We start from the raw sequence: 10,676 nt of genomic DNA on the forward strand, positions 1-10,676 counted from the left end.
CGAGTCAAGAATGGATGTTTCACATGTAGAACAGTTGATGATGATAGATTGAATCGAGTGGAGGATGATGATGAAGAATTGGATACATTGGCAGATGTTCTGTCCGATTGGTTTGGGAGAAAATATCGAATTCCAAAGATGTAATCTGTTTTGGATTGTCAAGACATTATCTGTGGTCATCAATATCTTTGTAATGACACAAAATAAATTGATCTTGATTACTACTACAATCTCAAATATCACTTGCCAATTCTTTAATGGTGTTGTAAACGTGAAAGTATTTCTCCGTATTCTCTACACATGCGTTGAATGGAAGAATCTGAGCTAGAAATGAGCATGACAATGAGTAATTGTAAGACACTTCTTTTTTGTTCTCCAGCAATGTAAGGATTCCAATCGGTGTCGTTCTTGATATTGCCCTCAACGAAAGGAGAGTAGCTGATGGGTCCCAGAAGGAAGTTAAATAAATCTCTCAAGCGGTGGTCTTTTTGTTGTTTCGATAAGTGTTTTGCGTAGGCCTTCACGCAATGCAAGTACGTATTCTTGTCACCAATAGCAGCAGCGGAAGTCATGGCCATTTCTAAATCATCAATAATGTCAATATTTACATTTTCTGGAGTTGCCGTAGCAGTGGCTGTTTCTGGATGTGCCAATTTGTATTTTTTCACAGCCCTAGCTGCCTTATTTCGGAGAGTCATGAGAGTCACTTCTGTCTCTTCAGCATTGAGTTCATCTTCATCGGTGTTTGTCGTTCTACCCTGTGAAAGGAATGGTGAAAAGATGGAATGTGAATCGGCCACACAAATCCACGTCTTTAAATTCATATCATAGGCAAATGATTCTCCATTCATGAGTGTCAAAATACCAACACCATTCAAAGTGACAACCACGTCATCGACAATTCTGCTCTCCTCACTAACAATACCCGAATTACTGAGCAATGAGTCGACGCTGGCACGCACAAGACACTTGCTCTTTTTAATGTCCCACAAATAAAACATGAGCTCGAGTGTGTAGACCACTAAATATTCACCACAACAATTCAAATGTTCAACCTTAGAGTCCAAAATCATGGGCGGTAACAGTCTCATTCCAGAATGTGTTGAAAATACATGGCATTGATTCGAAGGGAATGTACAAATGCATACAAAGTAATTGGTTCCTGCAGCTTGAATTGGATAATTGCACAATTCACTACCCGTTCCTGAAACAGTGGCTTTCCATTTGATGGAACCATTCGACTTGTATTCCACAGTTCCTTCCAGAGAGCAAGTCAATTCATCGGTTGAGCTAATTTTAAGGTACAGTGGTTCTGTAGGTATGGTAGATACATCACGATGGGTGGCCAATAAAGCAGTTGGAGGTTGATTTTGCTTATTTTTCTTTGATTTGCTCTTCTTTTCTTGAGGGCTGGCTGTTGAACTATTTTGATCTGTATTCGTAAACTCTTGTCGTGTTCGCTTCTTAATCAGTTCAGTATTGGAGACCGTCACACCCACCAAATCACTCACAGTGGGAATAATGTTTGTGGATTGTCCAAAACCAAAGGATGTTGAGGCAACTACAGATCTCGATTGATCGACTCGAGAGGTCATGGCTTGAAGCAGAGTGTCGTCACTTCCTAAACCAAGTTGCATTGTGTCGTTCAGTGCATTGCTGGTCGAGTCAGTGGTACCTGTTGTTGAATGACTTGTAGTACTTCCAGTCATCGTGGTTTTTTGTTGGAGATCTTCATCTTCGTCATCTTCAACAGCCGTATGAACAGGTATAATTCTCTTTTTACCTGATGCTGTGGTGGTAATGGTTTGTTGTGGAGGATTTGATGGAACCTCTTTAGTGGTGTTCCTTGTTTGTTTTTCTGCAGAGGTGGCAGTTGTGCTACTCGTCTCTCTGTTTTTAATTGGTAATGAACTATTTGCTGTTGAACTATTAGAGGGAAGAGATGGCATGGATGAAGAAGCAACAAGACCTTGTGCAAGACCTAATGCATTTGGCCTTCGTGTCACTGTGACTGAGTCATCTTTCGGCACGGAAAAATACGTGGTTGGATATTCTTTCAATACTCCAGTCCATTCAGTTCCATATAATTGTTGTAACATGTCTTGTTTCGTTTGTGTGTCGATAGGCTTTCCTAAATAATCCTTCTCAAAGGCAACCAATACCACAGTTCCATCGGTGCAGCTGGCCATGAGAGTAGTGCCATCAGTGCTCCAAGCCATGTCACTAATTCGTTCGCTGCAAACGTGTAAGAGTCTTGCGATGGGCTCAGTCGACTCGGTACACCAAATCGAAATGGTTGCGTCTTCACTGGCACATGCAAAGAACATTAAATTTTTGGTTGGCTTTTGGAAAATGACAGGGTTAAAGACAGCACACGACACAGCATCTGTTCCACACTTGTAGGGTAAAAAGCGTGACATGTCCTCTCGTAGCACAATTTTCACACAATAGGCGCCTTGATGAAATCCATTAGGAATGAGAATATATTTTCCACATGGAGAAAAACTTGGTCTATAATAGAGAATTGGGGCTGTACTGAACTGATCTAAAATTTTCGTATGGAGTTGAAATTTACCATCTATTAAAGCCCAAATACATGCCATATTTTCCGATTGAGAAACAAGATATCTACCGATTGGATCGAATGCTAGACCCTTCACGTGATTCATGTGCTCGTTTGAGTTCAATATTGGCTCGTCAACATTTTTAGACGACAAGTCATAAACAATGACCTTATTATCAATTGAGCAAGATGCCAAATATCGAGAGTCGTGGCTCCATGCAACAGAAAGAACGTCCATTTGATGTGATTTAAATAACCTGTTATGTTTCCAATCCTCCTTCTCTGTGCCAGCTTTAGTAACCTTAGAAAGTGATACTGAATAGTCGTCAGAAGCAGCTGCAAGGTATTTTCCATCAGGGCTAAATCTCACACAATTTACATTAGAGCTGTGTGTTGTAATTTCCTTGATTAGGAATTTACTTGCATCTGTTTTGACTGTTTTCACCTGATGACTATCCGTTGCATAGAGATCAGTGATGGTTACCAAAGGGTTACGTGCATTACCAGAACTGGCGCTATTTGTTGTGTTTGAATTTGGATTGCTAGTATCAGTACTACTACTACCACTACTGCTCACATTTGTGGTTGATGTGTTTCCTTCTGTATTGTTGGTATTACTAGTACTATTATTATTGTTCATACTGTCATTTGCAATAATACTCCCATTATTTTGATCCGATGATGATGATGCAAAATAATTACTTGATCTCCACACACAAATTTTTCCAGCATGAGCCGTTGCAAATCGTGTATTATCAGGATGTATATCAATCGAGAAAACGGAAGACTTTTCTGTGGAGACCCAATGAATGCTTTCGCAGGCTAAATTGAGTTGTTCTTTCGTATTGTTGGGAGAAGGCTTTGGTTTCGGAGAAGATTTCTTTTTGGATGATGGTGGAGAGTAAGACGATGAAGAAGTAGTAGTTCCAAGGGCCACTTTCCAAGAAGCCTGTGATGAAGAGGAGGCTGAAGTAGCCGTTACGGAAGGATTGTTGCTGCTCATGTGAATTTTTTTTTAAAGTCGTTTTTAATTTGGGAGTGGCGGGAAATTTGACGAAAAAATTTGGATCCACAATAAGATACATAAGAAATAAATTAATATTTATACAACATAAGTGTTCATTAACATTAAATAATTATTTCACTACTGCTACACAACTACTACTTTTCCACAATCGAAAGTGTTTCCTTCACTACATAATCCTTCGTCTTCATGGGCACATATTCTCCATTTTCCCAAGCTTGCAAATAATTATCATAGGTCTTGGCAAAGATATTTCCAGATTGTCCCATTGGTATGATAAATACACTTGCTTCTAAATTCGAATGATCAATCACTTGTCGATATGCAGGTCCAAAACTATTCGATAAAGTATCATCGGATGGTGCACCTTCATTGATCGTATCTGTTCCACCAGATCGTCTTGAAATTCTTGTTCCCAAACATCCTGTCAATCCATACGCTCCAAACAATGGATGTGTAAATCGTGTCTGATGAATTCTATACGAAGAATATGCTGGAATAAATGAAAATTTCGAACGTAATACTTTGAGAACGGCTTCCAGTTGATCTCGTGCAAAACCAATACAAGTCTTGTCACTTGAAAATTTCACACAATTTGGATCCACTGCTGCGGAAGGATTTGAAATTTCTTGTTGCATTACTGTTAATGCATATCGTGTCGAAGGAGGGAATGAATTATCTTTTGAAAATGGTAACTTGGTTTGATCGTATTGTGTCTCATTGGAAGCCAGTTTGGTAATATATTTGAGCCAATATTCGAAAATGGTAGCAAGTTTTGAATCAGGTACCATGTCGCCATTCCAATCCACTAATTGTTTTCGAATTTTTTCGTGATATTCGTCTTTGAATGGTTTCATTTTCTGGAAAATGTTTCGATTCATGATAAATAACATGCTGACACTGTCTATTTGAAGAGCAGTCATGTCTTGTAAAGTAATATTGGTTCGAGTGGTTACTAAATTTGAAATTAAACTTTGAATTCTCATGGATCTTGCATAGAGTAAACCATAATCATTGGTAATTCGAATAATGGATGGAGTCTCTGGTTTGTTATTGGCAGAGAAAATAAATGATGCTTTTTGTTGTTTGACCTCTGTTGGAGTCAAATCTGGAAGAGTGTCATAGGGAGCAGTGACAAATTGGTTGGTCAATGGATCAATATCCCATGAATAATCTTCTTCGGCAGTCACATAGGTCTTGACTGGTCGTAGACCCAAATTTTCATCGGGTTTTGTTCGGAGTGGAACTCGACCAGCAGCTGTGTACGCAATATTATTGTTGGAATCTGCATAAATGACATGAAGAACAGGAGCTGTCAATTTGCCAAATGCCTTATCAAATTCATCAAAATTTTTAGCAGTTGGAATGGTAAAGAATGTCAATAAACTCGTGTCCTGAATGTTGGTGTCCAAATATCGGAGAGCGAGACGTTTCTTTTTTGGTAAGTTTCGAACGGGATACAACGAGTCACCAAGAGATCCAGCGATGAGAGGTCCAAATTGTGTGGATGTAATGTTGAAAATTGCCCTTCCTCCATCTTTCAAATTCAATGTGACTGATTTCACAGTATATGGAATTGTTTTTCCCTTATAAATGTAACCAGAACCATCCTCTGTTTCTTGCAATTCATACAAATCCATCGTGTCAGCACCAGCATTTGTGAAAGACCATGAAATTCCATTTCCATTTCTACCAATAATAATGCATGGCAATCCAGCGATAGATCCACCAATAGTTTCCATTGGAGTTGTTCCAGTCACTTTCAAATGCATGAGAAGGAACATGTTTGGAGCTTGTAAGTGAAGATGAATATCATTTGCATGAAGAGGTTGTTTTCCTTGTGTGTAATCTCCAGAAATGACCCAATTATTAGATGCTTGCATGTAAGGTCCCTTATTGGCAATGGGTGATGAGAAAATGTTTTGTGGATCAAAAACAGACCAAGCCAATCGTTGTCTAATGGTTGATGAGGATGAGAAAATATCAGTCAAATCATTCACACCAGAGAGAATATTCTCAAAGAGTCCATAAACGCTTGTCTTGGCAAAATCCAACAGGTTACTACCAAAACCCAAATTATTCACTTGACGAGTATTCGTTTGTTGTTGGCTGGTGACTCTAGTCGAGTAGGTAATATTTGTGTTGAGATTGGTTTTAGGTTGTGAAATGAATGGAAAACCATTGGGATACTCGTTTGGAAGAATGGTCGAAATTCTTGAGGCTGACAAACCTAACACATCCAATTCATATCTTTGAATTTCTGAATAAATATTTCCAGAGAGAGTGAGGGACAAGTATTTGTGATGTGCCAAAATATCGACTCCAGTGAATACGGTAGGTTTGTAACCAATGAGTTGATACTCGACAGGAATTGCTGGCATGGTTTTCACATAAAAACTCAAACCATTCGCATAGGCATCTAATTTATCCTTATCAGCGCTATTCAATAATTTGTAATCTCGTTGCGCAGCTTCGTACAGACCCAAAGTAAGATAGAATCGGTCAGAAAATAGTAAATTGACACCAAATGTTTGAGATAAACTTCCTTGAAGCGTTCGTTTCAAAGTATCAATTTGCCACAATCTCTCCTGAGCATGAACGTATCCTTGTGTGAAATACAAACTGTATTCATCCGGTGCTGAAATGTGAATCACGTCATTGGCGTCACGATCCACACTCACACTTCCTTTTTTGAGACTATCCATAAATTTCGAAGCGTAGGACAATGCATCCTTATAGGTTGGGTTGTATGCTGACTCGTCGACCAGAGTTTTCATATTCAATGTTCCACGTGTTAGTCCTTGTGCTGCGTTTTTTGTAGTTCCAATCCATACTGAAAAAATCACCAAACCTATCAACATGATAAAATAGACCAGAAATGATCCAAATTGTAAAAATTTCAAAATATATTCCGTTGTTTGTTGATATGCTTGATTTCTACGAGTTTCTTCAATGAGAGACGCAGCTGCATTGGATGGCTGTTCTTGTTGTTGAGCAGAAGAAGCATCGACATTTGTGACGCCTCTATTTCCAACTGAAATTAAACTTTGTTCGTCACTGATCATATCTTGATTATAATTTTCATAATGGTCGTCCGAGTCATCGTCCTCAGAGTCATGTAATTCAGCAAATTCTTCATCGAATCCATTACGAGAAGCAGATAAATTAGGAGGAAGGTCTGATTTTGATTTTCGTTGTTTTCGAGCATCTCTCAGCATGATGGCGACCTATATTGTAGTAGAAGAAGAAGAAGAAGAATTTTGAGTTGAGAGGAATGGCCATTCGAGTGACAATTTGTATTTCCATAAATCAACATGATCATTTTCCAAATGAAACATCACGATCCATAATTTTCAAAATATCGACCATTGGCGATTCCATCCAACACATTCCGAATCAATATGATATCATGATCATCATTCAAATATTTTGGAGAGATATTTCAACAACCAGACTTACCCATAACGATAAAATCAATAAAAATCCAACCAATGACAAGACCACAAACGCAAACAATGAATTACAGATAGCAATCAGATGCGGAATGGTAGCAATCAAATAGAAAAAGGGAACCGAAAAGAATATGGTGGCCACCGAGATGAAGACGAGCCAAAAAACCGATGCCGAACACGAAGGCTTGTTGGATCGATGTCGTGGTTGGGCCATTTTTTGTGGTTTGTTTTTGGTCAACAGGTTGACACCCGTCAAAGCCAGCACACAAGCCGCCACACGATCGCCAGAGAAATCCCTCCTTCTTCATGTTACAATTTCTGAATTCATTTTATTGTTGTTGATTTTCTAACGAATGGTTCGTAGAGTAGTTCTCCTTCATAATATTCTTGCAGATTTGTGGAGGCTCTTTTCCTCTCCATACGGTTGCAATGCAATGTTCATAAAAATCTTGACATTCATGCACAAGTCCAGCACGCATGAGACCCATCAACACCGTGGAAACAGTTTTTTCGGTTGGTTCTACCTTCATTTCTATCAAGCGATTGAACACATGGAGTGCCTGTTGTGGTTGGTTATTATTACAAAATCCTAATAGTATTTGGTTCCATGTTTCAATGTTGGGAACTCGAGTGGTCACAATCTGCTCATATACCTCCATTAGCTTTTCTAATTGTTTGGTTTTACCATAGAATTTAATCATGATAGCTGAGATATGTTCATCGCTTTGCCAGTGCCACAAACGTTTGATGAGCTCAATAACCTTCTCTCCATTTACAACATCTCCGTTGTAGGCACACTTTTTGAGCAATATGGTCATGCATGATGACTGTGGATTGCTGTTTTTAGAAATTGCCTCATGCAAGATTTCACAAGCCGTATCTGTTTGTCCAATAAACGTGTAACCTATAATCAACAAATTATATGCAGTAGAGTCTAGATTTTTCTGTTGTCTCAGATCTGACAGTGCCTTGGTTAATGCTGTCATGTCTCCAAGTTTCCAATAAAAATGGACAATCTCGGTTTTGAAATCCAATAGGTTCACAACGTGTTCAAACATGCTCGCTACCTCAATAATGTATTTTCCTTCCTCAAATAATTTCTTTTTGGCGCATGCGTTGATGAGGGATCCAAATGAGTAGCCGTTTGGCTCATACCCGTTCAGCTTCATTTCGCGAATAGTATCCACAGCTTCGCGAACATGGTCCAAAGCCAGGTATGCTCGAATTAACATGTTCCATGTCTCGACATCCATCGCCTCCTGATTGTGTTTAATCTCAGTAAAAAACTTTACAGCTATTTCTGGTTTTCCACAATTCATGTACAAATTCATGATGGAGCTGGTCAGCTCAGCACCGTACTTGTTGTGCTGCTCGGATTTTTCATGAATTTTCTTTCCTTCTTCCAATAATTTGTGTTTTGCGCATGCTGATATCAGTATGGCAAAGGTTGATGAATTTGGCTCAACCTTGGACGTTTCCATTTCGTTCAAAATCTCAATGGCGCCGTATATGTCGTTTTGTGAAATTTTGGCCTGAATCCAACAATTATATGTCACCTCTGTTATTGATCCATCGTGCTTCATTTGTTTGCACATTTCAATAGCTTCTTCGATATGCCTGCAAGCAATGTACATATGGATGATAGTATTTTTCAACTCGATGCTATTGGGATATTCATGTGTTGCCAAAGTTTGAATTTTCTTTCCCTCTTCAAAGGCTTTCTTTTCCGAACAGAGCTTAGCGAGAGAAATTAATGAATTAACTTCAGGTACAATATTGTGCTCCTTCATTTCTTCCAAAATTGTCATTGCTTGTGTGAGACTTTTTGACTTGCATAGAGATTTCAACAATACTGAATAGCTCACATCGGTAGCTTTATCCATATTCTTGAGCTGATTCATAATTACTTTACATTGATCGTAATCCCCATTGCGTGAGAATACCTTCAACATTCGCTGTAGCACAAACTTCTTTGGCCCTTCATATCCTTGCTCCACAAAATAATGGTACCAATATATACCCTCTTTATCCGAGTCTTTGTCATGCGTCAAACAAGCAACAATAGAATTCCACATGTTTGGAACGACAATATCGCGTTGTTCTTCTTTCGTTTTCTTACTGAAACTATTCATTAATTCTACCAACTCGTGAACAAGCACTTTCATGATATCATGTTTGCGCAATTTGAAGCACACGTCAATGATCGCAACTTTAAGCAGAATCTGTTGTTTCAAGTTATATGCCACTGCTTGTTTGTAAATTTCCATTTGCTGTTCAAAACTAAATTCTCGCTGACGCAGTAAAAAAATTGCATCCGAAACTTTAGGGTTCTTTCGAAATTTGTTTAAACAATTTTCCAAATCATCCTCCATAAAGAATGAACGAACTTTTCGTGTTTTTTGAAATGAATCTAATTGATGAGGTTCCGTGTCAATATTATCATCCTCGATTTGCGAATTAATAAAAGAGCAAGTGCTAAATTGCTTTAAGAAATATGGATGAGATGACTGTACGGATTTTGAAATTTGAGAGCCTTTTCTCATCACCGTAACGCCCTTCCGCATGAAGCAGCCATGGTGTTCAATTGTTGCCAATGCAATGTATCGGGACGAGTGTAACATGCGTTGGTGATTCCAATTTTTTGTTTTTGTTTTTAAAAAAAAATTAAATTCAATAACATGAGATCAATCATAAGAAATAATATTTTGCACCAACAAAATAGGTTCATATTTGCAAAGCCACAACAACACTTGTTAATGGAGCCAATTTTTCCTTCATTCTCGTCGTTACAACAACGAGTATCATCATTCCGAAAGTTTTCTATCAAACTTCCGAATGCAAGCAAATTGAATTTGTCTAATTCATTATCACCTCTCAATGTATTTCGAAAACAGTATAATCAGATGATTAAAGCAGCACCGTTGCTCCGATATTTAACTCCATTGGCAATATTGAGCTTGGTAATTTCATATTTGAGTGGTTTGAGAGAGTACAATCGGAATGTGGAGATGAATATACCCTATGATGTTTATAAATTCTCAATTAAAGTAACAAAGAGAATGGTTCAAGAATTGATACATTTGAAAAATCAACATGCTAATATTGATCTGAGCAATTTGGAATTAATCAGCCATTTGATGGTGAATTGTTTTGATAATGACCATTCAAGACTCATGTGCCAATTCATGCTGAACAAATACGGGAATGAAATAATCAAGGAAGTTCTGAATGTCTCAAACAAGGATCAAGGTCAAACGGCACGTGTGTCAGATGAAATTTTCAGCAATTTATTCAGTAAGATTGATTATTCCAATGCTGCTGACGAATACTTTCATCAGTTCGTGGAGCAAACACCACTTACTTCGTCCTACTTGTCTCATGATTGGAGATATAGATTGTATCGAACTCTCCATAAAGAGAGCAGTGGCGACTCACTTAGATGATTTTTTCTCCAGCATGAATGAATAACGTGTAAGGAAAGAAAAAGAATTCAACTGATCTTCAGCTGAACCCATTATTGCAATACAACACCCTGATCATGCTGTGGTGAGCCATATGGATGTGAATTAAATATGGATAACGAAGGTTTTCACACATTCTATTGCTTCAAATAAAGAATACGTAAGGGTCGAATGAG

General features: G+C 38.3%; 4 protein-coding genes across 4 annotated transcripts; 1 reads left to right on the top strand and 3 right to left on the bottom strand.

Moving 5' to 3' along the window:
* Positions 1 to 254: 254 nt before the first annotated feature.
* C9374_012089 (uncharacterized protein) lies at positions 255 to 3,566 on the bottom strand (the record flags this gene model as incomplete). The annotated part of the gene is made up of 1 exon (XM_044687817.1): positions 255 to 3,566. The coding sequence occupies one exon, from the start codon at positions 3,564 to 3,566 to the stop codon at positions 255 to 257; it is 3,312 nt and encodes a 1,103-aa protein (XP_044542656.1).
* A 158-nt stretch (positions 3,567 to 3,724) lies between these two features.
* C9374_012090 (uncharacterized protein) lies at positions 3,725 to 7,253 on the bottom strand (the record flags this gene model as incomplete). Its single annotated transcript, XM_044687818.1, has 2 exons — positions 3,725 to 6,814; positions 7,047 to 7,253. 2 exons carry the CDS (start codon positions 7,251 to 7,253, stop codon positions 3,725 to 3,727), a joined length of 3,297 nt encoding a protein of 1,098 aa, XP_044542657.1.
* Positions 7,254 to 7,368: 115 nt separating this feature from the next.
* C9374_012091 (uncharacterized protein) lies at positions 7,369 to 9,660 on the bottom strand (the record flags this gene model as incomplete). The annotated part of the gene is made up of 1 exon (XM_044687819.1): positions 7,369 to 9,660. The coding sequence occupies one exon, from the start codon at positions 9,658 to 9,660 to the stop codon at positions 7,369 to 7,371; it is 2,292 nt and encodes a 763-aa protein (XP_044542658.1).
* Positions 9,661 to 9,795: 135 nt separating this feature from the next.
* Positions 9,796 to 10,482, top strand: C9374_012092 (uncharacterized protein; the record flags this gene model as incomplete). The annotated part of the gene is made up of 1 exon (XM_044687820.1): positions 9,796 to 10,482. One exon carries the CDS (start codon positions 9,796 to 9,798, stop codon positions 10,480 to 10,482), a length of 687 nt encoding a protein of 228 aa, XP_044542659.1.
* Between the last annotated feature and the right edge of the window lie 194 nt (positions 10,483 to 10,676).

Source organism: Naegleria lovaniensis, assembly GCF_003324165.1.
Source record: "Naegleria lovaniensis strain ATCC 30569 chromosome Unknown tig054, whole genome shotgun sequence".
Lineage (NCBI taxonomy): Eukaryota > Heterolobosea > Eutetramitea > Acrasida > Naegleriidae > Naegleria > Naegleria lovaniensis.